The following is a 24,463-nucleotide window of genomic DNA, read 5'->3' on the forward strand; positions in this document are numbered from 1 at the left end:
TTTTTCTCCCCAGTTCTCTCAGCAGCTGCATCCAATGATCATTCCATTCTGTTTGGCAGTCACACTTTTGTTTTGTTTTCCTTGTTCAGCCACATATTCACTGCTGTTTAAACTCTGCTTGTCATTTCAAGATATAATGTCGAACCATGATATGGTTCTTTTGATATGGTGTAATTGCTATAATTACCAATAATCTGATTGGTCACAAAGTGCTAATTAGCTTTTCATAACTGTAACAGATTTAAAGGTTTCTTTATTATATAATATAGTTAATAATGTTTTTATTATTATTACTATTATTATTATTATTATTATTATGATGATGATGATGCTTGCTAACACATAGACATGTATCGTAGACATGCCACATAAGTGGATTAAAATAATGTGATTTGACGGTTTGGAGTCTCCGGTTACAGTGAGCTGGAACACATGAAGCATTTCAACCCTGAACTAATCGTCTTTGAAGGATTTTCTCTTTTTTTTTTGGTTATATGGGAAATTCAGAAAAGAGAAAATGAGATGATGGTGATGGTTCATTGATGCAGTAAAATGTGAGTTAACAGGAGCTTATCATGTGTTTAACAATATAAAATATAACATTAAGTGTAACTAAAAATGCATGATATTTTTTATTATTTAATAAAACGTTGTTAAAGATTTGCTGTGGTATAACAGGAATAACACACTCACCAGCGTACATTTCCTGTCGATTAGCACTTATCAGCTGAATAACTTAATCAGTATTGTGGCATCTGGAAGCGTAGAGCATGGTAACCTTCCTGGTCTAGTTTTATTTATCCTTCTAGTCTCCATAGCACGTCTATTTTGTAAAAAATTCCAAATAAGCACAGTATGTACAACATAAAACAAAAAGATTTTTAATTATATATTTGGTCTTCTTGTTTCTACATACCTCTATGTATATAAAAGTATATAACTCCTCCCTCTGAGTGTTAAACAGCTGATCTACGATTTACATCTAAACAATTTAGATATAGTTATTATGATCTTTTTTCATGCCACACTTATAAAACTGTATATATATATATATATATATATATATATATATATATATATATATATATATATATATATATATATATATATATATACAGTACAGACCAAAAGTTTGGACACACCTTCTCATTCAAAGAGTTTTCTTTATTTTCATGACTATGAAAATTGTAGAGTCACACTGAAGGCATCAAAACTATGAATTAACACGTGGAATTATATATGGAATTATATACATAACAAAAAAGTGTGAAACAACTGAAAAATGTCATATTGTAGGTTCTTCAAAGTAGCCACCTTTTGCTTTGATTACTGCTTTGCACACTCTTGGCATTCTCTTGATGAGCTTCAAGAGGTAGTCACCTGAAATGGTCTTCCAACAGTCTTGAAGGAGTTCCCGAGAGATGCTTGGCACTTGTTGGCCCTTTTGCCTTCACTCTGCGGTCCAGCTCACCCCTAAACCATCTCGATTGGGTTCAGGTCCGGTGACTGTGGAGGCCAGGTCATCTGGCGCAGCACCCCATCACTCTCCTTCTTGGTCAAATAGCCCTTGATGCCTTCAGTGTGACTCTACAATTTTCATAGTCATGAAAATAAAGAAAACTCTTTGAATGAGAAGGTGTGTCCAAACTTTTGGTCTGTACTGTATATATAAAATCTGGCCCAAATACATGCCCAAGATAATAATAATAATAATAATAATAATAATAATAATAATAATAATTGTAAATCTTTTTTTCCATATTTTTCTGCCATCTGTTTTACCTGTTTTACTGCTGCTACACATTTCACTTCATATATTATTTATTATGTATATTTATTTCCATTTTCTTATTTTTTTATGTTACTTTAATCTTTACTCTGATTTTACTGTAACCATCCATTTCCCTCTGTTATCAATAAGGTTTTCTGATTCTGATGTAGTCACAGTACATGACCATTGGTTGTTTTCCCATGTCCAAATAAATCCACTGAGGCCGAGTTTCGTTTCAGAAACCCTCTCCGGCGATGTGTATGGCATTTTATTAGAACCTGTTAATACAGTAATACATTACAAAAGGTTCCATGAAAGGAAAGGGTATATATTTAAATTCCATGAAAGCTATGTTTATATAAATCATGCTACAAATCAGTTATCATGAAACATGCAGTTCTCTGAGATGTAATTCAAGAAAATAGCACAAACAAAAACAACATAAAGAAGATTTGATCATATGAATTTTACACATATACTCCAAGCTTGTCATTTATTCTCCAAGCATGTCACGCTGATGGAAGACTAGCGAATGATCACATTTTGACAGCTTTTATACGATTTATCATGGAATCACTGGTCCAGAACGCAGCTTATGTAGAAAGTCTACCTTCCAGATGGATCACTACAGAGCATCATGATATAAGCCTGTTCTTTATTATTAGCACATGATTAGTAAAAAATATATATTACATTATAATGAAGAGGCAGAGTAATAAGTGTGAGTATATAAAAACTGTACTGTCTGTAATACTAATACATTTTTGGTACAACGTGATTAAAAACAAGGTAGCACTGAATGAAGGAATAAATGAATGAATGTGTGTGTGTAGATATACATTATATGGAAAGCATATCTTCATGGAGCTGGCTTCGTGCACAGGGGTATTGTCATGCTGGAACAGGCTTGGGTCTCCTAATTGAAATTAATAGAAATTTGAATGCTATTATATCTAAAGACATCATATACAATTGTGTGCCTTAAATTTGTTATAACAGTTACAAAAGGAGCCACATATTACTGTTTGTCCTTAAAGTATATCTCACTAACAATGTTAAAATATAATATCATTTTCTTCCAAATAGAAGAAAATCTGCTGTGATTGAGATCTGAGATTTTACATCTGAGAAAATATGAATTCCAAATCATTATCCATATAGTGAAAATAATTTACAGAGTAAAAACATGCCTTGACAGCAGCTGGGCATTCTGTATATATATATATATATATATATATATATATATATATATATATATATATATATATATATATATATATATATATATATATATATCATAAATGGTTTATATTGGTCATTATTAAGATAAAGAATGGATTAAAGTTAGGGCAGGGTGAGAAGACGATATATTTGTGTATGTATTATTGATATTGTTTCACTTATCGAAAAAAATAGGGTTTTGGTTGGTTGGTTGGTTGGTTTTTAATTACACAGGAATTTTTCTCAAATGAATATATAAAATTTAAAAATAATATTTAAAAAAAGTAAAATGAAAAAGTTTGACCTATTTTCTTATTATTAAAACATTTTTGATAGATTTAGAATAAAAAACATCAAATTCAAATCTTCACAATTCTGTTTTGCAGCCATTTTGATCCATATCATGAATTAAAGTTTTCTACAGATCACAATATGATTATTCGTTCACATCACCCATTATACTGTATATCACTCTTTATTATATCACCCTATTAAGCTATTGTGATCAGTAAAAGAGAGACTGCATGTCTATAGACTAAGCATTGAACACTAGAGGAATGTCCTAGTGTGTGTCCCTTTTTTGTGCAGTTAGTAATTCATAAATGGAATTGAGTGGACATGTGTGGGTTTTGAGTTGGTTGTTGAGATCTATGTTCTCTTCGTCCCACTGATGAATGCCGGTCAGTAAATAGTGATTTCCCACTTTGCGTCCCATAATGAGATAATGACGCATCGTATTGTCCAGCTGTTGACAGGGACAGAGAGCTCCGTTTTTTAAATACAACACCAGCTTCTTCAGTTCCCCAGCGGTCAGAGATCCAATTCGCACTGCTTTCCTCTTCTTGTTTAGTATCACCTTCTTGTCTGCTTTTTCTATTTTTGTCTTCTTGATTTTTGCTTTGATAGCTAAAAAACAAGAGGAAGAAGAAGGTTAAAAAAAAGGGCTGTCAAAATGAATTAAAAATAACAGTATTTGGGTTTTTTTAAAACACATATCTTGGGATGTTCACTAAGTAAGCACTTGACTAAGAAATGATCAGATGTGAAACACACTGTCAGATGAAAGTGCTAAACATTGTAAAACTAACCCAAAAACTTGTTTAAAAAAATGAGATAAATCAGTACTAAATGAAACGTATATCATGTCATAATGCTGAAACTGATGTAACCTTTCCTCCTTCTGGATTAGGGTGTGAAAGAGCTGGGCCTGTTTACAGAATATACTGTAACACTGAAACACAAAACTGATACAAAATGCAAAGTGAACACAGTATATGTAGAACAAAAGCTCCTTCGAAAGGGGATGTAATTATATCTAAAATATAATTATAATATTATTTAGAAGAAGAAATACATCATTTTATGATCATTTTTGGGAACAGATTTCTTTTCCTAATCCCTTTATTTAATTTGTTCCATTTTAAAATCTGTGTCATGGTGTCATGTGATGTGAGGATAAGAAGATTTGCGAGTGCAGATATATGCAGAGAGAGAGAGAGAGAGAGAGAGAGAGAGAGAGAGAGAGAGAGAGAGAGTGGGTGGGGTGTATATATATATATATATTGTATCTTACAAAAGGTTTTTAATATCTGAGTAAAGAAAGGATGTCAGGAATAAATGTGTGTTGCATTAAAGTATTTATTTTGTCTCTTTTATATTTATTTATTCATATTTTTAATAAAAATGGTTTTCACATGTTCATGTTCAGCTGCACATTGACTACTCTAATTCAAGTCTGATTTCTATACTATCGTCCTTTGAGAAGATACCAAAATGATTACTGAAATGTGAGGGGTGCACTCACTTTTGTGAGATACTATATTTATATAACTGCACTTTGTTTATTTGCACATCGCTACTATTTGCACTTCTGTTAGATGGCGAATTATATACAGTATTTATATACAGTTATAGATAGATAGATAGATAGATAGATAGATAGATAGATAGATAGATAGATAGATAGATAGATAGATAGATAGATAGATAGATAGATAGATAGATAGATAGATGTTAGTCTCATTTCTCTCAGGACTTTTTTTATTTTTTAGAAACTGATAGAGTCATATATAACCACACACACTGAAGTAAACACAGTGCCAAATTTTGCATGACTCACAGCTGTAAAAAACAAAAATTTATATTCAAATTGACATTTTGATATTAAAAAACAGTAATAATAAAATGAAATAAGCTAAAGTCTTAAAGTTAATAAATGGGAATGTGTGCTCTGGGGAAACTTGGACTTAAAAATGCAGGTCATCGTGTTCATCTAGTACTTTATCTGGAGTTGCATTTATTGATTAAAGATGTTTATGTGCACATTGAGTTAGTCTTATGGGTCTTAGAAAAAAGACATCATGGAAAAAAAAAACATTATATACAGTACATATAAAATATTGGGACACCTGAATTTTTTAGTCATCTGTGCCACACAATTAGAGGCACACACGTATATAGGATGTCTTTGGGTGTGGTAGTATTACATTTTCCCTTCATTTAACTAGAAAACCCAAACCTGTTCCAGCATAACGATGTCCCTGTGCACAAAGCCAGCTCAATGAAGATGTGCTTTACATGGGTTGGAGTGGAAGATCTTAGTGACCTGTTATTGAGCTCTGCCCTGAAACATATTGAACAGCTTTGGGATGAATTGGTGTGCTGACTGCACGGAAGACCTCACCTACATCAGTACCTGACTTTACTAACAACCTTGTGTGCTGAATCATCACAAATCTCCACAAGCACACTCCAAAATCTAGTGGAACATCTTCCTAGAAAAGTGGAGTTTATTATAATAGCAAATGGGACTGTTCAAAAACACACAATTTTGCATACTTATGCATGACAATTTGAGAAATCCGCAACTCTGTTTCACTCGTACAGTTTGTGTGAAAAATGATTAAAAAAAAATACAGGTGGTCCTCTACTTACGATGGAGATACGTTACAACTTTCCCATCGTAAGTCAAAAATATCGTAAGTCGAAGATGGTACTATGACTGTGACGGTCTTTCCTGCTTCATACTGATGTATAATTTTCATGTTCTGCTCCAAACTGATGGCGTTCCTCTTCTTTTTTCACTACAAGCAGGATAAATACATGGGCGCTTGGAAGACACACTTTTATCACTGAACTTCCTGTTCAAACCAGAAAAAAATACACACTGAGACTTTACTCCGTTGAGCGCTAGCGAGAGCGGGGCATCTCACAGGGCGAGAGATTCGCTCATCACAGCTGTACCTGTTGGGTAAAATTATTTCTATTTTTAAAATTTTGTTGTACTGCTCTCCTCGTCATCCTAAGATCAAAAAGTCGAACCATTGTAACTCAGGGACCATCTGTAGCTAGGAGTGAAGTGAGTCACAGAGCAACTGTTTATAGCTGCTGTAATGAAAGTGATAATAGGAATTAATCATTAATTATATACTGTAACACCTGCATCATTAATTATTGTTATCAGCACACAGCCTTTAATGCTAATGCATTTTTCAACCGTTTGGCATACAATCGCAGTGCATTATGGGTAATACGCGTGGCCTCACAGAACGCCGTATAGACAATAGCCCGGGGAATATCTCTCTATAAAACACAACAGATTCTTTATAAAATGTCATGTACAAACTAATTTATCAAATATTCCAGTATTTGAGGCAGAGTTTAAACAGAGTTGCAAAGCAAACAGTCGATAGCGAGTAATAAACAGTTGCCTTCTAAACATTGTTGCCGTTAGCAACCATGCTGAAGCTTCCTGATGGCGATAACATCTTAGTCCGCACTGTTGAAACTGTTCCCTAGTTACTGGAAGTGTTCTGTTCGTGGTAAACGAATCTTCCATTTCTGGTTTAAATCAGATAATCTGCAGTGCATGTCAGCGTGACCGTGTTGTTTTCGCAAGAACTCTTAATCGATTCAAGGAATAAAGGAGGGGAACCTCAACTGCTCGGGTTGCGTTTACAGAATCCGATGAAATAACTCCGGATCCAAAAGCAAACATCACTGCCACACAATCTCGCGTGTTTATTCTGCTCGTACACACAGACAAGCCCTTGTGCAAGTGGATCGCGTTTCTAAATGTCTTTTATGATACGCTATATGGACAAAAAATATTGTGGACACCTGATCATTAGATTGGTGTGTGCTTTTATGAACATCTCATTCCACATTTTGCCTCCCAGTTCCTTATAATAATCTCCACTCTTCTGTGAAGATGTTCCACCAGATTTTGGAGTGTGCATGAAGAGATTTGCGTTTAAATCTCTTTTGGATTATCTCATGTTAGTAAAGTCAGATACTGCTGTAGGTGAGGTGAGGAGGCCTGGGGTGCATTAAGTGTTACAATTCAGCCCAAAGGTGTTCATTAGGGTTGAGGTCAGAGCTCTGTAATTGGCCACTCAAGATCTTCCATTCTTACATGTCTAACACATAAAACATAATATTCTTATGTTAGCTGGTTTTGTGCACAGAGACAATGTCATGCTGGAACAGATTTGGGTGAAGGAACTATTTCATGCTACTGCATCCAAAGAAGCCCTACACAGCTGTGTGCCTCCAACTTTGTGATAACAGTTTGAAGAATAAGCACATTTGGCTGGAAAAGTCATTTTTCCCGATACTTTTGTTCCTATAGTGTAGTTCTATATGAAGTAAGAAGCAGACCAAAATATTAAAAAAAATCTGATGAAGTGGAGAAAAAAAAAAAAAGGAAAAATAAAACCATTATGTGTAAAAAGCTCACACATTTTACATTTTGCACTTTATAAATATCCACACTGGCGTCCACCTCACGACCTGATAAACAAGAGACCACGAATTCAATAAGCGAATTAGCTGAGGAATCATCCAAAGGCTAATTACTAAAACAAACACATGACATGCTACAGTGGTTTCTGGGGAACATCATCTTGTGGCATAATCCTGACATCGGCACTTACAACAATAAGGCATAACTTTATGACATTATAACATAATGACCAGTGAGTGAACGCTGATTATTTGTTCATCATGGCACCTGTTAGGGGGTGGGATTTATTAGGCAGCAGATGAACAATTTGTCCTCAAAGTTGATGTGTTAGAAGCAGGAAAAATGGGCAACAAGAACAAGGACCAAATTGTGATGGATAGACGACTGAGTCAGAGCATCTCCAAAACTGCAGCTCTTGTGGGATGTGCCTGGTCTGCAGTGGTCAGTATCTATCAAAAGTGCTCCAAGAAAGGAACAGTAGTGAACCGGCAGCAGGGTCGTGGGCAGCTGAGGCTCGTTTATGCAAAAGCTGGTCTGTGTGGTTCGATCCAACAGACGAGCTACAGGAGCTCGTCTGAAGAAGTTAATGCTGTTAATACTCGACTCAAGACTATTTTGGCGGCAAAAAGGGGACCATCACTATATTAGGCAGGTGGTCATAATGTTCTACCTGATCAGTGGGTATAAAGTTATGCCTGATCAGTGTATGTTAGAGCAGCTATATTTAAAAAAGAAAAAGATGTCATTCCATTGCTAGTCTCTATTTTGTTCAAATTTTTTTCCCTCTTAAAATAACTAGGACAAACATGTTTACAAAAACACAATAGTTTTGGAAATGGGAAGTAAGGCTTCGTTTCAGACACGAGGTTGGTTCGAGACTTGAGGGCAGTCCCATGCAGTCTTCCCAAGCATTTGTTGTTCTTGTTTTTTCTCATGCAAATGTCTTTATAAGGTTCAGTGAGACTGGAGTTGGACTGGAGGGGACTTTTTCAATTCATTATTTGTGCTTCAGTTGTTTCCTACAGCCATGCAGCCGTGTTATTATTACAATATGTGATGAACCGTTTCACATAACCTTACATTCGGTAATGCTCAAACATCCAGAAAACTGAGGTTTATTCTACAAATCAATACACGTGTATTTTGTTTTATGTTTACAAAAGAATGCACTAGACTTTTTTTCCTCTCTGTGTTACTTCTTGTTGCTTCTCAGGTTATTATGGACCTACAAATCACAAAATTTGCTGTTCTGAAGACTTTTTTGTCACTATAAAAAGTTAAAAAGTGGAGACCCCTTCCAAAATAATATTGGAAGATTTAAAGATGTATCAATTCCAAGATTCAGCTGTGTCATTGGCCAAATTCTGGCCACTCAAATCAAGAATTCAACAAAGGTGTGGTATAAACATGAATATGTTTCCTTTCTCTTTTATTTTTCAGTCATATGATAAGCAGATACACCAATGAGACGCTTTCTAGGTTACTGATCATTGCACTGGCTATAAACAATACTCATAATTGTTAAAATGCTCCGGAAATCCTGGAATAAAAACTGAATTCTATCTTGATTTTCAGTTTACACAACTAATAGTCCACATTATACACTGTACTATTTATATACACTAAAGTGTTTCACACTTATATTACTCACCAATAACAAAACATTCTTCGAGAAATTAAATTGCTTCAGAATCTGTTCTGATTCTCAATAACCAAAAAAGCAGATTCTCCAGACCTTTTTAGTCGTGACAGTAATTTCTGCATGTTTCTGTATCCACATGGATTCATATCCTCTCATATCACACATTTATATCATGTGAGAGTTACACAGAGTTTCACAACCTAACACCATTCAGCAACACATCTCCAAATTCAACCCAGATTTCAGCTTTTCTGGCTCTCAAATATCAACTTTATTTCAACCAGTTCAATTCAATATGAGTTTTTTTATATAATTTACAAAAAATGGTGCATGTTAAATTTCCTGTTTTTTAGGAGTTTATAGACATTCTGTAAATTATTCTGTTTAAAGGAACAATGCAGCCTGACAGAACGCTGTTGTCATAATATTTTGTATAAAAATATGTTCAGTATGCCATATTTTGGGAATATGGATTGTTCTGTGTTTCCTGTTTTGTGTGATTTACTCGAGAAAACATTCACCGACTTGCAGCTCTGTTAAACATCAGCGATTAAGAATAGGCGATATAAATTTGAAAGCTGGGTCAACGGCAAGTGGGGAATGTTCTCCAATGCAGACTTGTGCTGTCCAGGTGCTTGTGTTTTGGTGCGGCCAGTTCTGATGATTTATAATCTCTTATGATCTCTGATGAGGTTGCCATTGATTTTTATTATCAAAGAAGAAATGTTTTCTAAGTAGCGTTTAATAGTGCTGGACAAAACCGCAGCTTTCACACAAAAATTCAGTTACACTCTAAATATAATAAATCATAAATATAGCAACAATCATTTAAACAGAAAGGACAATGAAGTCTCTTTATAAAGTATGTGAACACGTCCAAGTCCAAGTAAAATAGTTTCCATTCATTGCAGAAGTCAGTTTTATTCTTTTTTTATTTATTCTATTTTTTCCTCTGAGATCTGATCCACTATTGTTTAGTCCATATACATTATCTACCATTGCAGAACCTGGGTATCACAACCATCTCTAGTGTTTCTGACTCTTTACAAAATGTAAGAAATACAACCTAAATAAGCCGATAACATAAAGGCAAGTGACAGTAAAAGATAAAGATGAGTTTACTCAAATGATAGAAAATGAGATGCAAAGGCAGTGAATATCCCAACCAACAAACATCTCTTTTGAGTTTTTTTAAGACCAAAAATACAAAGTTTTTAATATAACAAACATGTTTTGGAGCATTTCTGTAGCACAGCAGTTTGCCTGGCCTAATGTTGAATAACCACAAGTTATTTCCTCTTATCATTAACATTATAGCAGCTATAAACGCCCTTTCCCTTTACTAGACTCTCTTTGATCTCTCTCTCAATGTCAATAAGAACAAATAATTTTGCTTGTCAAGTTACTAAGGAGCCACAAAGAACAACGTTCCCTGCCCTGAAGACTTTTCTGTTACAAAGTGCTGACATTGCAGACTCTAACAGTAATGCATGAGAACATGTAGATGCAAAGATGTCACCCTTGCATCTGGATCTCATTGGCCAATTTCTGTCCAGCCAGAATAGAAAATAAATAAAACATCATGCCCATTTCGGAATAAATCTTTTAAATTTTTTGCAGACTAGGATCAAATATATTATTCCCCCCCCCCAGCAAATAAGCTGATTGTGTATAGCATAAAAGCAACTCATATTAAAATAATAAAGATGAGTTTACTCAAATAATATCAAATGAAATCCACACCAATGTCTACAATAATGTTATTATTTGAATAAATCGATGAAGAATAAATATTCTTCATTCAAATGACAATATTCGTCAGTTTTAACCCCAGTTTGCTTTCAGTCTAGAAAATCCAGTAGCACACAGATGTTATATTCAGATGTTATACAGAGGATATATTTTAGAGTAGTCAATATACAGCTTATATAGCAGTACAGATTCACTCTCCAAATATGTCAGAAGGTGGAGAAGCGTCATGTGTCTAACATCCAGCAGCTCCATGAAGCATTATGACATCATGAAGGATCCCAGCAACAACCTGTGCAGCTCTATTGAATTCCATGCTCAGGAGGATTAAGACAGTGCTGGATATCACTAATGCTCCCACAATATATTACCACTCTGGACAGAGTTTTGACAATTCACTAAGGATGTACTCACTTTTGTTGCCAACTTATTTGACAATAATGGCTGTCTGTTGAGTTATTTTTAGAGGACAGTAAATCTGTACTGTTATACAAGCTGCACATTGACTACTATAAAATATATCCAAGTTTCATTTCTACATTATTGTTTCTTGAGAACATAAATAAAATAATAAAATGGTTGCTGAAAAGTGAGGTGTGTACTTACTTTTGTGAGATATTGTATGTTTTTTATTACAATAGATCATAATTCATCATTCACAGACTTTGTCTACAAGTCGTGTTTATAGAAATATTTGTTGCCAATGATGATATTCACCATAACTCTAAAAATAGGAGAAAAAAAAATCACTTACTGAACTCACTGGCACACATGTTCTCCAGAATGACATCTGTGTTCATCTTGATGTCACATGGTGGACATGCTGGTGTCTGTTCTGTATGATGGAAGAAAAGATGAGCACTTGAATGAATGTGTTTTCACCACATAGATCTGAACAAATATCATTTAGCAGCATCTATTATTCAATATGTGATAAGGCAAAATAATTTGATTACACACAATGCACTGCTGCTCCAAATTTGACCAAAATAATGGTCTGTAAAGAGACTTTTGCTGACTTCTGTGAGACTACATTGAACAGACGCACTGCTTACAACTATGTAGATTATATACACAGAGTGAGCACTATACACACACACACACACACACACACACACACACACACACACACACACACACACACACACACACATTAAAAGACTACAGAGTACTATATACACTTTAGGGCTACCATAGATATTATACACACTATACAGTTACAGAATACTATACACACTATACAGCTACAGAATACTATACACACTATACAGCTACAGAATACTATACACACTATACAGCTACAGAATACTATACACACTATACAGCTACAGAATACTATACACACTATACAGCTACAGAATACTATACACACTATACAGCTACAGAATACTATACACACTATACAGCTACACAATACTATACACACTATACAGCTACAGAATACTATACACACTATACAGCTACACAATACTATACACACTATACAGCTACAGAATACTATACACACTATACAGCTACACAATACTATACACACTATACAGCTACACAATACTATACACACTATACAGCTACAGAATACTATACACACTATACAGCTACAGAATACTATACACTATACAGCTACAGAATACTATACACACTATACAGCTACAGAATACTATACACACTATACAGCTACACAATACTATACACACTATACAGCTACAGAATACTATACACACTATACAGCTACAGAATACTATACACACTATACAGCTACAGAATACTATACACTATACAGCTACAGAATACTATACACACTATACAGCTACAGAATACTATACACTATACAGCTACAGAATACTATACACTATACAGCTACAGAATACTATACACACTATACAGCTACAGAATACTATACACACTATACAGCTACAGAATACTATACACACTATACAGCTACACAATACTATACACACTATACAGCTACAGAATACTATACACACTATACAGCTACAGAATACTATACACACTATACAGCTACAGAATACTATACACACTAGTATACACACTGATACACATTTTAAAGATATTTGTTTCAGACTCTATAAAGCTAAACAGAAGACCATACACAGTATATAAGGCTATCCTGAGTATTTCTTTATATTCCCTCAATAAAGTGACATTAAATACCATGTACATGCTATAAGGTTATGCAGATAATTACAGTATATACACTCATGTTTATGTAGAGTATTATAGATGTCATAAACCTACATAGAGTGTTACATTCTTTGTAAGGCTACATAGCATATCGTACACACTCTGCAAAGCTACAAGAGGAATTTTCACACTGCATACGGCTGTGTACATTAATATATACATTACACATGACTATATTTAGTGTTGTACACTATAGAAAGTGTTGATGAACACACACAATCGATGTACACTATATACGCAATTAAATTATTATATACACTGTATAAGCCTGTGTAAAGCTAACACACAAGTATTCTACAGACTGTATAAGTGTGCATAAAGTTTTATGTGGAATTAAATCACTTCACCATGTGCTGTGTAGAATAAGTACATTACATCACACCGTGTAGTCATTAAATATTTTCTCATAAATTCATGCCATTACATAATTTTTCATTTTTTTAGCTATGAGACTATATAACAAGGTTGTATACATTATTACACATATTTTATACACACACCAGATTCTTCATGCGTTTCTGTGTTGTTTGTACTGATACAGATTTCCTTTTCTTCGAGTGGAAACCTGCTGCAGTTGAGCATTTCTGGCCAGATGAAGCCGAACGCCTCCATGATGGGGCTGCAGGCGTCACGCACAGACTCACAGAGTTTTCGGCAAGGATGAACCGCTTTTTCCAAACACACCGGCGCAAAGAGGGAGCACAAGAAAACCTGCAGACAGTGGACATATTGCATGAGATATGGTTACTGGTCTATGCAATGGCTTGCATAAGTATTCACACACCTTGAATATTTTTGTGCTCAATCCTGGAACTCAGATGGACTGAAGTATTGGATCTACACAATATAGCAAATGATTTTGTTGATAAGGGAGAGGTTTATTTATATGTATTATATATATATATTTATATTTCACACCCATTTCTGTGAAAGCCGTAAATTTGTTCTACATTCACATCCATGGTTTTATTATAATTATTGCTGGAGAACATATCTAAAAGTCGCATGATGGTATCTATCAGCTTAAATGCAAATATACAACTCTGAATTTTTTTTAATAAGCATTTTGCATATGCATTTATAGGATTAGATTAAATTAGATTAGAGTGGAATAAATTTAACTTTACTGTCATTGTGCAGAGTAAAAGTACAGAGTCAGTGATATTCAGATATTCAGTATTAAAAATTCAGCCAATATTTTAAATAATAAATTATAATAAACTAAAATATTTTATTATTTTGTATTATTATTTATTATTTAAAATATAGAAATTCTCAGAATGTTGAACCCATGAAAAACTGGACATATACAATACACAGCTAAAAAGCTATAAAGACAATAAAGATTTAAGTCTCAAGTTTGTTTATTTATTTGGTATATCCACAGTTATATACAGTGCATAACTTACAAAATGAAAACATAGCCTGCTTCTCTTTAGAGTGTGCATTAAAACTAAACAAAGGAATAAGAAATAAATATAAATATAAATAAAGACTAAGGAAATGAAGGATTATGAATAAAACATTTTTTTGTATCATCAAACATCATATAAAATGTTGGAAAAGAAATATTTTATTATGATTATTTATTATTTAAAATATTTGCTGTATTTTAAAACTATATCTAGGGCTGAATATTCTGTGTGTTAAAAGATGAACCTCTCTGGAGTTTAATCATATAATTAAGTGATTCAAGTAACCTGTTTCTATTCAACTGAAAAAAAAGGAAAAAGGAAATAGATTTGCCTTTATTAAAATGAAGCACTTTATACATGTAAAAGTTTTTACTTTTTGGGGTTTATGTAAATATTTTTTATTAAGATAAAGAATATGCAGCAGTTTATACAGCACAGTCAATGGCAGCATGCTACTAAATTAAAGTAAACAAACAAAATTTTATAATTTTATATATATATATATAAAATGTATTTATATATTTAAAAAAAATACATTCTGATTTAATTTTTTTACTTTTGGGTTTTTGACAAAACTCTCCATCAGTAGCGGTCAAATCCTATTGCTTTTACAAGTTGCATGGTTTCATTGTAATAATTGCTGAAGAACATATCTAAACAATCGCATGATGGTACCTATCAGTGACAATGATATTCAGTTAGTCTGAACTAGAAGTGCCACTCGCAATGTATATAAATAAATGTAATATAAATATAAATATATACCCAGAAGCATGTGACAACTGTATGAGGTTAATGCAGAGTAGTTACGAATAACTGAGCTAAAAAAAATTACTGAGTAAAAGTCAAGTCAAGTTTATTTCTATAGCGCTTTTCACAACAGACACAACAGGAAAAACTCCCTTAGATGTTATGAGGAAGAAACCCTGAGAGGAACCAGGCTCAAAAGGCTCATTTGGCTGATATCAAGAGTGTGATTATAGTTTTTATACGATACAGAACACTGGAGCGTGAGAACTAACATGAGCACTGGAGTGTAAGATTATGAGTTATGTCCTTTCTACAGTCTTATACAGTCATTTGAGATTATGGAACCAGGAGCTACTGTTAAACTCATAAAATAAAATAGCTCAACATTCGCGATCATCGTAGATCCAACATCAGCTTCTCCATAAAACAACTGGAGAGTCGCTGAGCCTCGCGTTGTGCATGCGCCCCCAACTTTTCATAAGTCATAAGCATTTATAAGCATTTTTATTTTGTTCATTTATAATCATTTCTTCACATACGCTTGTAAAAGCAATAGGATTTGACCAAACTCAAACTCTCCAAGTTAAAACATTTAATCAGAATGTATTTTTTTATATATATATTTTTTTTCTTTAAATATAAAAAAACAAAAATCTGTTCAGTTGTGTAAAGCTAAAGTAATGATCTATTTTTGTAAATATTTTGTATATATATATATAAAATTTTGTTTGCATTTAGTAGCATGCTGCCATTGACTGTGCTGTATAAACTGCTGCATATTCTTTATCTTAATAAAAAAATATTTACATAAAACATACCCAAATAAGTAAAACCTATTACATGTATAAAGTGCTTCATTTTAATAAAGGCATATTTTATTTTATTTATTATTTTCAGTTGAACAGGTTACTTGAATCACTTAATTACATGATTAAACTCCAGAGAGGTTCATCTTTTAACACACAGAATATTCGTCCCTAGATATAGTTTTAAAATACAGCAAATATTATAAATAATAAATAATCATAATTAAATATTTTAGTTTATTATTATAAGAATAATTGCCCATGGTTTCTTTCCAACATTTTATATGATGTTTGATGACACAAAAAAATGTTTTATTCATCATCCTTCATTTCCTTAGTCTTTATTTCTATTTATTTCTTATTCCTTTGTTTAGTTTTAATGCACAGTATAAAGAGAAGCAGGCTATGTTTTCATTTTGTAAGTTATGCACTGTATATAACTGTGGATATACCAAATAAATAAACAAACTTAAGACTTAAATCCTTATTGTCTTTATAGCTTTTTAGCTGTGTATTGTATATGTCCAGTTTTTTATAGGTTCAACATTCTGAGAATTTTTGAAATGCATTGAATATATCAATGCATGTGTTTTATTAATGGCATGAAATTTGGGATGTTTTTTTTGTTTTTTATCGACTAATTTTATTCAGAATCCTGAATCCTTATTGTCTACATATACAGCTGTACTGTCTAATTTTATTTTCCCTCATAAGGTCAACACCCTACGGATTTCTGAAATGCATTGCATATATCATGTGTTCGTGTTTCTTTACTCATGCACTGGTTTTGGTTCAAAGAGATTTCACAGCGTTCATTTAAACGCTTTTAATGAAGATAAACTTGTTATAAGCAGCCAAGGGATAGTTTTTTAGGGTTTTTAGAATCCCAAGCCACTGCTGTGTTCTCGATCAAGAACGTTAACCTTCAACTAATGATTTTAGTTTGTATTCTGGTTTGAGGGATATTTTAGGTAGAGGTGTTGGCCAGATCAATTCTAAAGCTGCATAAATCTAGAAAGAAATCCTCCTCATCCTTTCTTCTTTATAGCATTTTGTGTAGTTTTTCTCTCATCATTGGTTGTGAAGTTGCATTTGGTTCCACAATGATCCTAAATCACAAATTGTGTTAATTGCAAGACATTTTTTTCAATTCTGAATCTTTTTTTCAGGTTCTTGAATTCTTATTGTCTTCATATACAACATGTGTCTGGTTTTATTTTCCTTCATAACGTCAACATCACTGAGGATTTCTAAATGAATTAATCTCAAATGAATTAATCTCAAATTAATTCATCTAAATTAATGAATTAAGACATTTTGAAAACATTTTTAGACTCTTGAATCCGTATAGTCTTTATATACAACATATGTCAAATTTTCTTTTCTTTCATTGCATATATCATGTGTTGATTGTATTAAAGCCAAGACATTTTGGGAAATGTATTATAAGATAATAAATAAATGTTTTTGCATAATCATTTTTATCCCAGCTCTAGATGATGATGATGATGATGATGATGATGATGATGATGATGATGATGAATAAGTCAATTATAAGCACATTATAGCAGTGACCGGATAAAGGGGTCGCGTGAGCTTACCTGCGTGCCCGCGTGACACCTCCTGTGCACGAGCGGCACCCAGCTGCTCGCCTGCTGCTTCACCTCCGTCATGCTCTCGTGCTCCAGCAGGTTCGGCAGCAGCATCTGCGTGTAGCCGATGCCGTGGCACAGCCGCAGATCCACGGGAATGTCCACACAGCGGCTCGTTTCGTACCCACGCGAGCTCCAGATGTACTCGTAATCGGACGAAGAGCCCACGGACGGCGCGGGGATGAGCAGCGCGAGCGACGCCAGCACAAACATCTCGATCACGGCACGAGCGAGAAGAGCCTGCATGCTGAAACTGATGTAGCTTTAATGATGCTTTGCGATCATCAAGATCTCTCTCTCTCTCTCTCTCTCTCTCTCTCTCTCTCTCTCTCTTTGTCTTGATCGAACTGAAGATTGAGCTGCACAAAGACAAATACACCCGGCGAAAAGAACAGAAAGAAAGAAAAGGCAGGCGACTTGCTTTTCAGTTTGGCTCACTCTGACAGAATTGCTCAATCATCTCGAGAATTTGCCCAAACTCCCTTTCCACCCCCCTTCTTTCTTCCGCCAAGGAATGATGAGTAATTGAGTTGGACAGATCGGATAAAACAAAACAAGTGTGTTGATAAGACAAGAAAAAATAAATACCAAACTCTGCCTTCTTTATCTTTCCTGGAACAAATTCCCTCATCTCAGCATTCCCTCATCTCTCCGTTTTCTCATCTCAGCATTCCCTCATCTCTCCGTTTTCTCATCTCAGCATTCCCTCATCTCTCTGTTCTCTCATCTCAGCATTCCCTCATCGCTCCTTTTTCTCATCTCAGTGTTCCCTCATCTTTCTGTTTTTCCATCTCTGCATTCCCTCATCTTTCTGTTTTTCCATCTCTGCATTCCCTCATCTCTCTGTTCTCTCATCTCAACATTCCCTCATCTCTCTGTTTTCTCATCTCAGATTCGCTTCATCTCTGTTCTCTCATCTCAGTGTTCCCTCATCTCTTTGTTTTTTCATCTCAGCATATCCTCATCTCTCTGTTCTCTCATCTCTGTTTCTCACGTCTCACTGTTCCCTCATCTCTTTGTTCTCTCATCTCACTGTTCCTCATCTCTCTGTTTCTCACACCTTACTGTTCCTCATCTCTCTGTTTCTCACATCTCACTGTTCCCTCATCTCTCTGTTTCTCACATCTCACTGTTCCTCATCTCTCTGTTTCTCACATCTCACTGTTCCCTCATCTCACTGTTTCTCACATCTCACTGTTCCCTCATCTCTCTGTTCTCTCATCTCACTGTTCCCTCATCTCTCTGTTTCTCACATCTCACTGTTCCCTCATCTCTCTGTTCTCACATCTCACTGTTCCCTCATCTCTTTATTTCTCATATCTCACTGTTCCCTCATCTCTGTTTCTCACATCTCACTGTTCCCTCATCTCTGTTCTCACATCTCACTGTTCCCTCATCTGTTTCTCACATCTAACTATTCCCTCATCTCTTTATTTCTCATATCTCACTGTTCCCTCATCTCTATGTTTCTCACATCTCACTGTTCCCTCATCTCTTTGTTTCTCATATATCACTGTTTCCTCGTCTCTTTGTTTCTCATATCTCACTGTTCCCTCATCTCTCTGTTTCTTACATCTCAGTGTTCCCTCATCTCCCTGTTTCTCACATATCAGCGTTCCCTCATCTCAGGGTTTCTTACATCTTAGGGTTCCCTCATCTTTCAGTTCTCACATGTCAGTGTTTCCTCATCTTTTAGTTCTCACATCTCTCTGGTTCTCACATCTCACTGTTTCCTCATCTCTCTGTTTCTCACGTCTCACTGTTCCCTCATCTCTTTGTTCTCTCATCTCACTGTTCCCTCATTTCTCTGTTTCTCACACCTTACTGTTCCCTCATCTCTCTGTTTCTCACATCTCAGTGTTCCGTCATCTTTCAGTTCTCACATCTCAGTGTTTCTCACATCTCAGTGTTCCCTCATCTCATTGTTTTTCACATCTCAGTGTTACCTCATCTCATCTCATCTCATCTCATCTCATCTCATCTCAATGTTCCCACATATAATCTCAGTGTTCTCTCATTTCATCTCCCCATACTAATGCACACTCAATTACATTAAACATTAAACTCAGATTTTCAGATCAGCTCTTGGGATTCTCAGGTCACAGTGTGTCAGATAAACCAGCTCAAACATCTTTTCAAACTCTAAGCAAACTCTGTGAACACGAGCAAGGTTTTCATTTCACCTCTGCAGCGGAGTGTGTAACCGCTCGCTGTGGGCTGATATTACATTTCATATCATACTGACTGCTTAAGCCCTCTTCTACAACATTATCATGACATTTGTTGGAAAGAAAGGACCTTTAGAAGACAGCTGGAACTGTTCTGACTTTATAAACGAGCCCGAAACCACTGCTTACTCCAGCAGCTTCCTCCTCTATGTGTTATAGGAATTATTCTCTGATGTGTCCAGGATAGCAAGATTGCTTGTGTTTAATATTGTAACCAATTATTGGCTTATGTCTGGTAACTCCATGAAGAGATACAGTCCCGCAATAAACACAGTGTGAGCCAGAGGAAAGACCAAGAACAAATGTTATCCTAGATTTATTTTACAGATTACAGTGTTGATGTAATAAGTAATTAGGGTGGCAATTCAAGCTGAAATGTGCTTTTCTTTACTCATGCACTGCTTTCAGGTTTTATAAATTGATGCTCTTCACGAAGTTGAACATGATATATGCAGCGAAAATGTTTTATATTTAAATGTAAGTATCCACTGCCATGCTCTTGATCAAGACCTTTAACCTACCACTCATTTATTTTGTTTGTTTTCTGGTTTGAGGGACATTTTTGGCCAAATAAATGACAACACTCCATAAATCTAGAAAGAAATCACCCTTGCTTCTTTATAGCATTCTGTGTATTTTTCTTCCCATCATTTCCACCAATGATCCCAAATCTACTTTCTGACATCACACACTCATCTGAGTAGACATTTTATTAGTTTTTATTTTTTTAAGTTTTACCGTGCCATGAGGCCCATTCTGCGGCAAGGTTCTGATGCCTCTCTAAGAAGTTTTGTTACAGGCTCGGGTTGCCAGCCCCACACACAGACAGTATCTGGCTCTGTAATAACTTGTTTACATAGAATAGAATAGGAGAGGAATTCGGCATTAAGCCTGACATACAAAAAATTAATACAGTAGAATCTCGATACTCGTGACCTTGACACTCACGGAAAATCTGATTCAGTTCAGACCCATCGCTTTAACAGCATTAACTTTTTCAGCAATTTGAGATACAGGAGCTCGTCTGTTGGCTCGGACCACACAGGTTGGCCTTTGCTCCCCACGTGCATCAATGAGCCTTGGCTTATCGATTGACCCTGTCGCCGGTTCACCACTGCTCCTTCTTTGGACCACTTTTGATAGATACTGACCACTGCAGATTGGGAACAGCTCAAAAGAGCTACGGTTTTGGAGATGCTCTGACCCAGTTGTCCAGCCGTCACCTTTTGGCCCTTGTCAAACTCGCTCACATCCTTATGCCTTATTAGCATTTTTCCTGCTTCTAAAACATCAACATTAAAGACAAATTGTTCACTTGTTTAATTGTTTGCTGCCTTATAAATCCCACCCACTAACAGTTGCCATGATGAAGAAAAAAATCAGTGTTATTCATATCGCCAGTCATAATCTTTTACCTGGTTGGTGTATTTTCCCTGTTTACTTTGTGTCTTTAAGTATAAAAAAAGAAAAGTGTGCCAGAAATTCTTTTCAACACAGTGTAGATTGATGATATACAAAGTTTGCAACCTAGTGAACCAGTGCTGATTAATTCATTGATAGAAACTCAGCTCAACTTAACACTATCTTCTAAATGCCATAAATGTAAAAGTTAAAGGAAAAATAATCCAATAAAGTGTTAACAATGCACCCAACAATCAATTCCACAATTGGAAAATACAGTTGTCTCTAATAGGTGTCCTGTTGGGGTGAGATCACTGAGGTCACTGTGAAGGTTGGAGCTTATGATTTAAATCAATTTCAATCTCAGCTTATAATTCAGTAACGACTCCTGTCCTCTGGATGGTGCAGGGCTATCCAGGAAGAGGCCAAGATGGGCCCCATCAGCTATTTATGATCAGGGTGGTCAATCAGGTGAACTTTGTTCTCTTTTGCAGTGATGCTGCAAAAGAGAACATCTCACGATCATTTCCCATTAATTTGTAATGCACCTCAACCAGCACACTTTGGAATTCTGACTCTCTTCATTCCCAATTTAGCTCTTGAGCAAGAAAGTTCTACAGGCTTTGACACTTTTGAGCTCTGTGGTGTGTTTTTTGTCTTTTTTTAGAGACTCTGAGAAAAGGAATCAAAGCTGTAGGATCATGTGGTGTTGTTATGAGGAACAACAAGTTCTAATTTCTTTGAATTCCTTGCCTCGTGGCAATAGAGTGACTTGACTCGAAGCTGTATAGTGTTAAAAACATCATAGACAATTTCTGCTTGGGACACCAAACAACCGGACAGACTTGTGTGAGAAGAGTGTGTCATGATTTAGGCATGCAGCTTGCACAATGCAAAACTGGAACCTGGAGGCTATTAACTTCCCCATGCTTATCAAAATCAACCTCTTAAGAATTCCGGTGTCTTTTTTTGTGCATTATTATATTTACATTTTGCCAAATGTGCATTATAAATAACCGTGTCATTCTTCTGAAGTCCTGCAAAATGTAGAGCTTTGCTGCAGAAAGTTATTTCTGTGACACTGACATTGCTGAGGATTTCTAGCAAAGTCCTGTGGTTTGGCATGTGATGCAATTTTTAGATTAAGTGTCTGTAAGGATGAAAAAAAGTGTAACATTGACAGAAAAGCAGATTTATCCTCATAGGGAGGTCAAACCCCTGAGAGGGATATAACTGTTAGACTGAGCTAAGATCAGTGTTCATAAAAATGACATGAAGACATTTGTTTTCAGTCTTTTCATCACTGTAGAGTGGTAGTATAGACAGTATTATGAAGGGGAAGGCATACATAAATAGATCAGTATAAAAAAAACAGATCCTCTTCATCATCATCATTATCATATAATCAGTTATCATAAGTTATATTGTTGTTATTAAGTGGCTCAGCAGCAGCTCTATAGCGACAACTACAGACATGGAAACATAATATAGTCAGACAGCAAAGTTTCACGGTGGTCCTGATCCTAATTCGTGCACCCTGAGTCTGTTTTCTCTCACACTTGTGGCAAAAATCTAGTGATCCAGCAATGGAAACATTTTGACTCTCTAATGAGAGCCTTTTGGCCCTGCCATTAAAACCACATGCCGCCTGAGAAAGCGGCACAACATCTGTACCCAATACACTAATAACACTGCAACACATACAGTTCGATACAAACCAACCATTTCAGTTTACATGGACATAATCAAGACAAAAGATAAATAGGGTTGCTGAAATATTTCATACTTATGATCTATACATGTTGAAATATCTGAAAGATGGTGGGGTTCTACTTCTCTGTAAGACATGAAAAGCAATCAACGTGTGTCCCAGAAGAAACAAATCGGAATAAATAATCCCTGAGTTGAATTTTGCCCCAACAAATGATGGAACGTTTAGAAACCATGCTACAGGGGAAGTCATGGATCTTCCTAACTACAATAAAACGTGAAAAACGTGTGGTTGTGGTTGTAGCCAATTTTACATGAAGTGTTGAGTTAGTCGAAACATGCACATATTTATATGCAGCCAAATGATTGTTCTCAGGAATTAGGCCAACTCAAGACACGGGTTTCAGTCCTTTAGCAAGGACTTTCGCCTTCAGGTGCAGAAATTAGATTGTGTCTGGCTTTAAAGGCACTTTAAGTACAACTGATGGATAACTGAATGATAAATCTCAAAATGTTGCACTTATAAACTACGAAGTGATGGCAAAAAGTTTCGAGACTAGATATTTTTTACAAGAAAGTTCTTTATATATCTCAGTTTACACACTATCACAATAGTCCCCTTGCACAGCCATACAGCACTCCCAGCATTTCTGCCACTTCTGGAATGTGTCCTGGAAGTCTTCTTTCTTTGAAGAGTGTCAGGCACCTTTTATGATATGTGTTGGATCTCTGCAATGGTGTCAAAACAGCAACATTTAAGCTGGAGCTTCATCTTTGGGAAGAAGGCGAAGTCCTCAGGAGCCAAATCTGGCAAATAGGGTGGGTTCGGAAGTGAGATCATGAGTTTGGCAAGAAACTCCATGTGTGAGAAGAGCTCAGTGACAGGGTGCACACCTGGTCAGAATGTCAGACGTGGTTACGCACGTGAACTGAATAGCACCAGTTGCACAGTTCCCGATCTACACAGGACGATGCCTTTTGGCAAATTGATTATAAAGATCGGTGCTTCCTGTGACTGTGTGTGCAGCCTTGTGTTGTCATCTGTTGGCGTGTTACAAAACTAGTCCCGAAATACCACTCGGGTGAATAAATGAGCCATGTGAATTCTGTTTTACTTGGATCCACAAAAATACACGCTTTAAAACATTTATTAAGAGCTCAACTGTTGAAAA

At 35.4% G+C, this 24,463-nt stretch overlaps 1 protein-coding gene across 1 annotated transcript; it reads right to left on the reverse strand.

Moving 5' to 3' along the window:
* Nucleotides 1–1,999: 1,999 nt before the first annotated feature.
* sfrp1b (secreted frizzled-related protein 1b) lies at nt 2,000–18,398 on the reverse strand. Its single transcript, XM_046861385.1, has 4 exons — nt 17,902–18,398; nt 13,830–14,040; nt 11,882–11,962; nt 2,000–3,898 (listed from the first exon to the last, which is right to left on the reverse strand). Exons 1-4 carry the CDS (start codon nt 18,196–18,198, stop codon nt 3,555–3,557), a joined length of 933 nt encoding a protein of 310 aa, XP_046717341.1. The 5' UTR covers nt 18,199–18,398; the 3' UTR covers nt 2,000–3,554.
* Between the last annotated feature and the right edge of the window lie 6,065 nt (nt 18,399–24,463).

The sequence above is a fragment of the Silurus meridionalis genome, chromosome 11 (assembly GCF_014805685.1).
Source record: "Silurus meridionalis isolate SWU-2019-XX chromosome 11, ASM1480568v1, whole genome shotgun sequence".
NCBI lineage: Eukaryota > Metazoa > Chordata > Actinopteri > Siluriformes > Siluridae > Silurus > Silurus meridionalis.

Excerpts from the sequence above, each read along its gene's own strand:
- sfrp1b (XM_046861385.1), bottom strand. The coding sequence starts at position 18,198 with ATGCAGGCTCTTCTCGCTCGTGCCGTGATCGAGATGTTTGTGCTGGCG. Across the intron at positions 14,041-17,901 it reads GGTGTCACGCGGGCACGCAG|GTTTTCTTGTGCTCCCTCTT; the intron begins GTAAGCTCACGC and ends CACTGTCTGCAG. Across the intron at positions 3,899-11,881 it reads CATGTGTGCCAGTGAGTTCA|CTATCAAAGCAAAAATCAAG; the intron begins GTAAGTGATTTT and ends CTTGTTTTTTAG.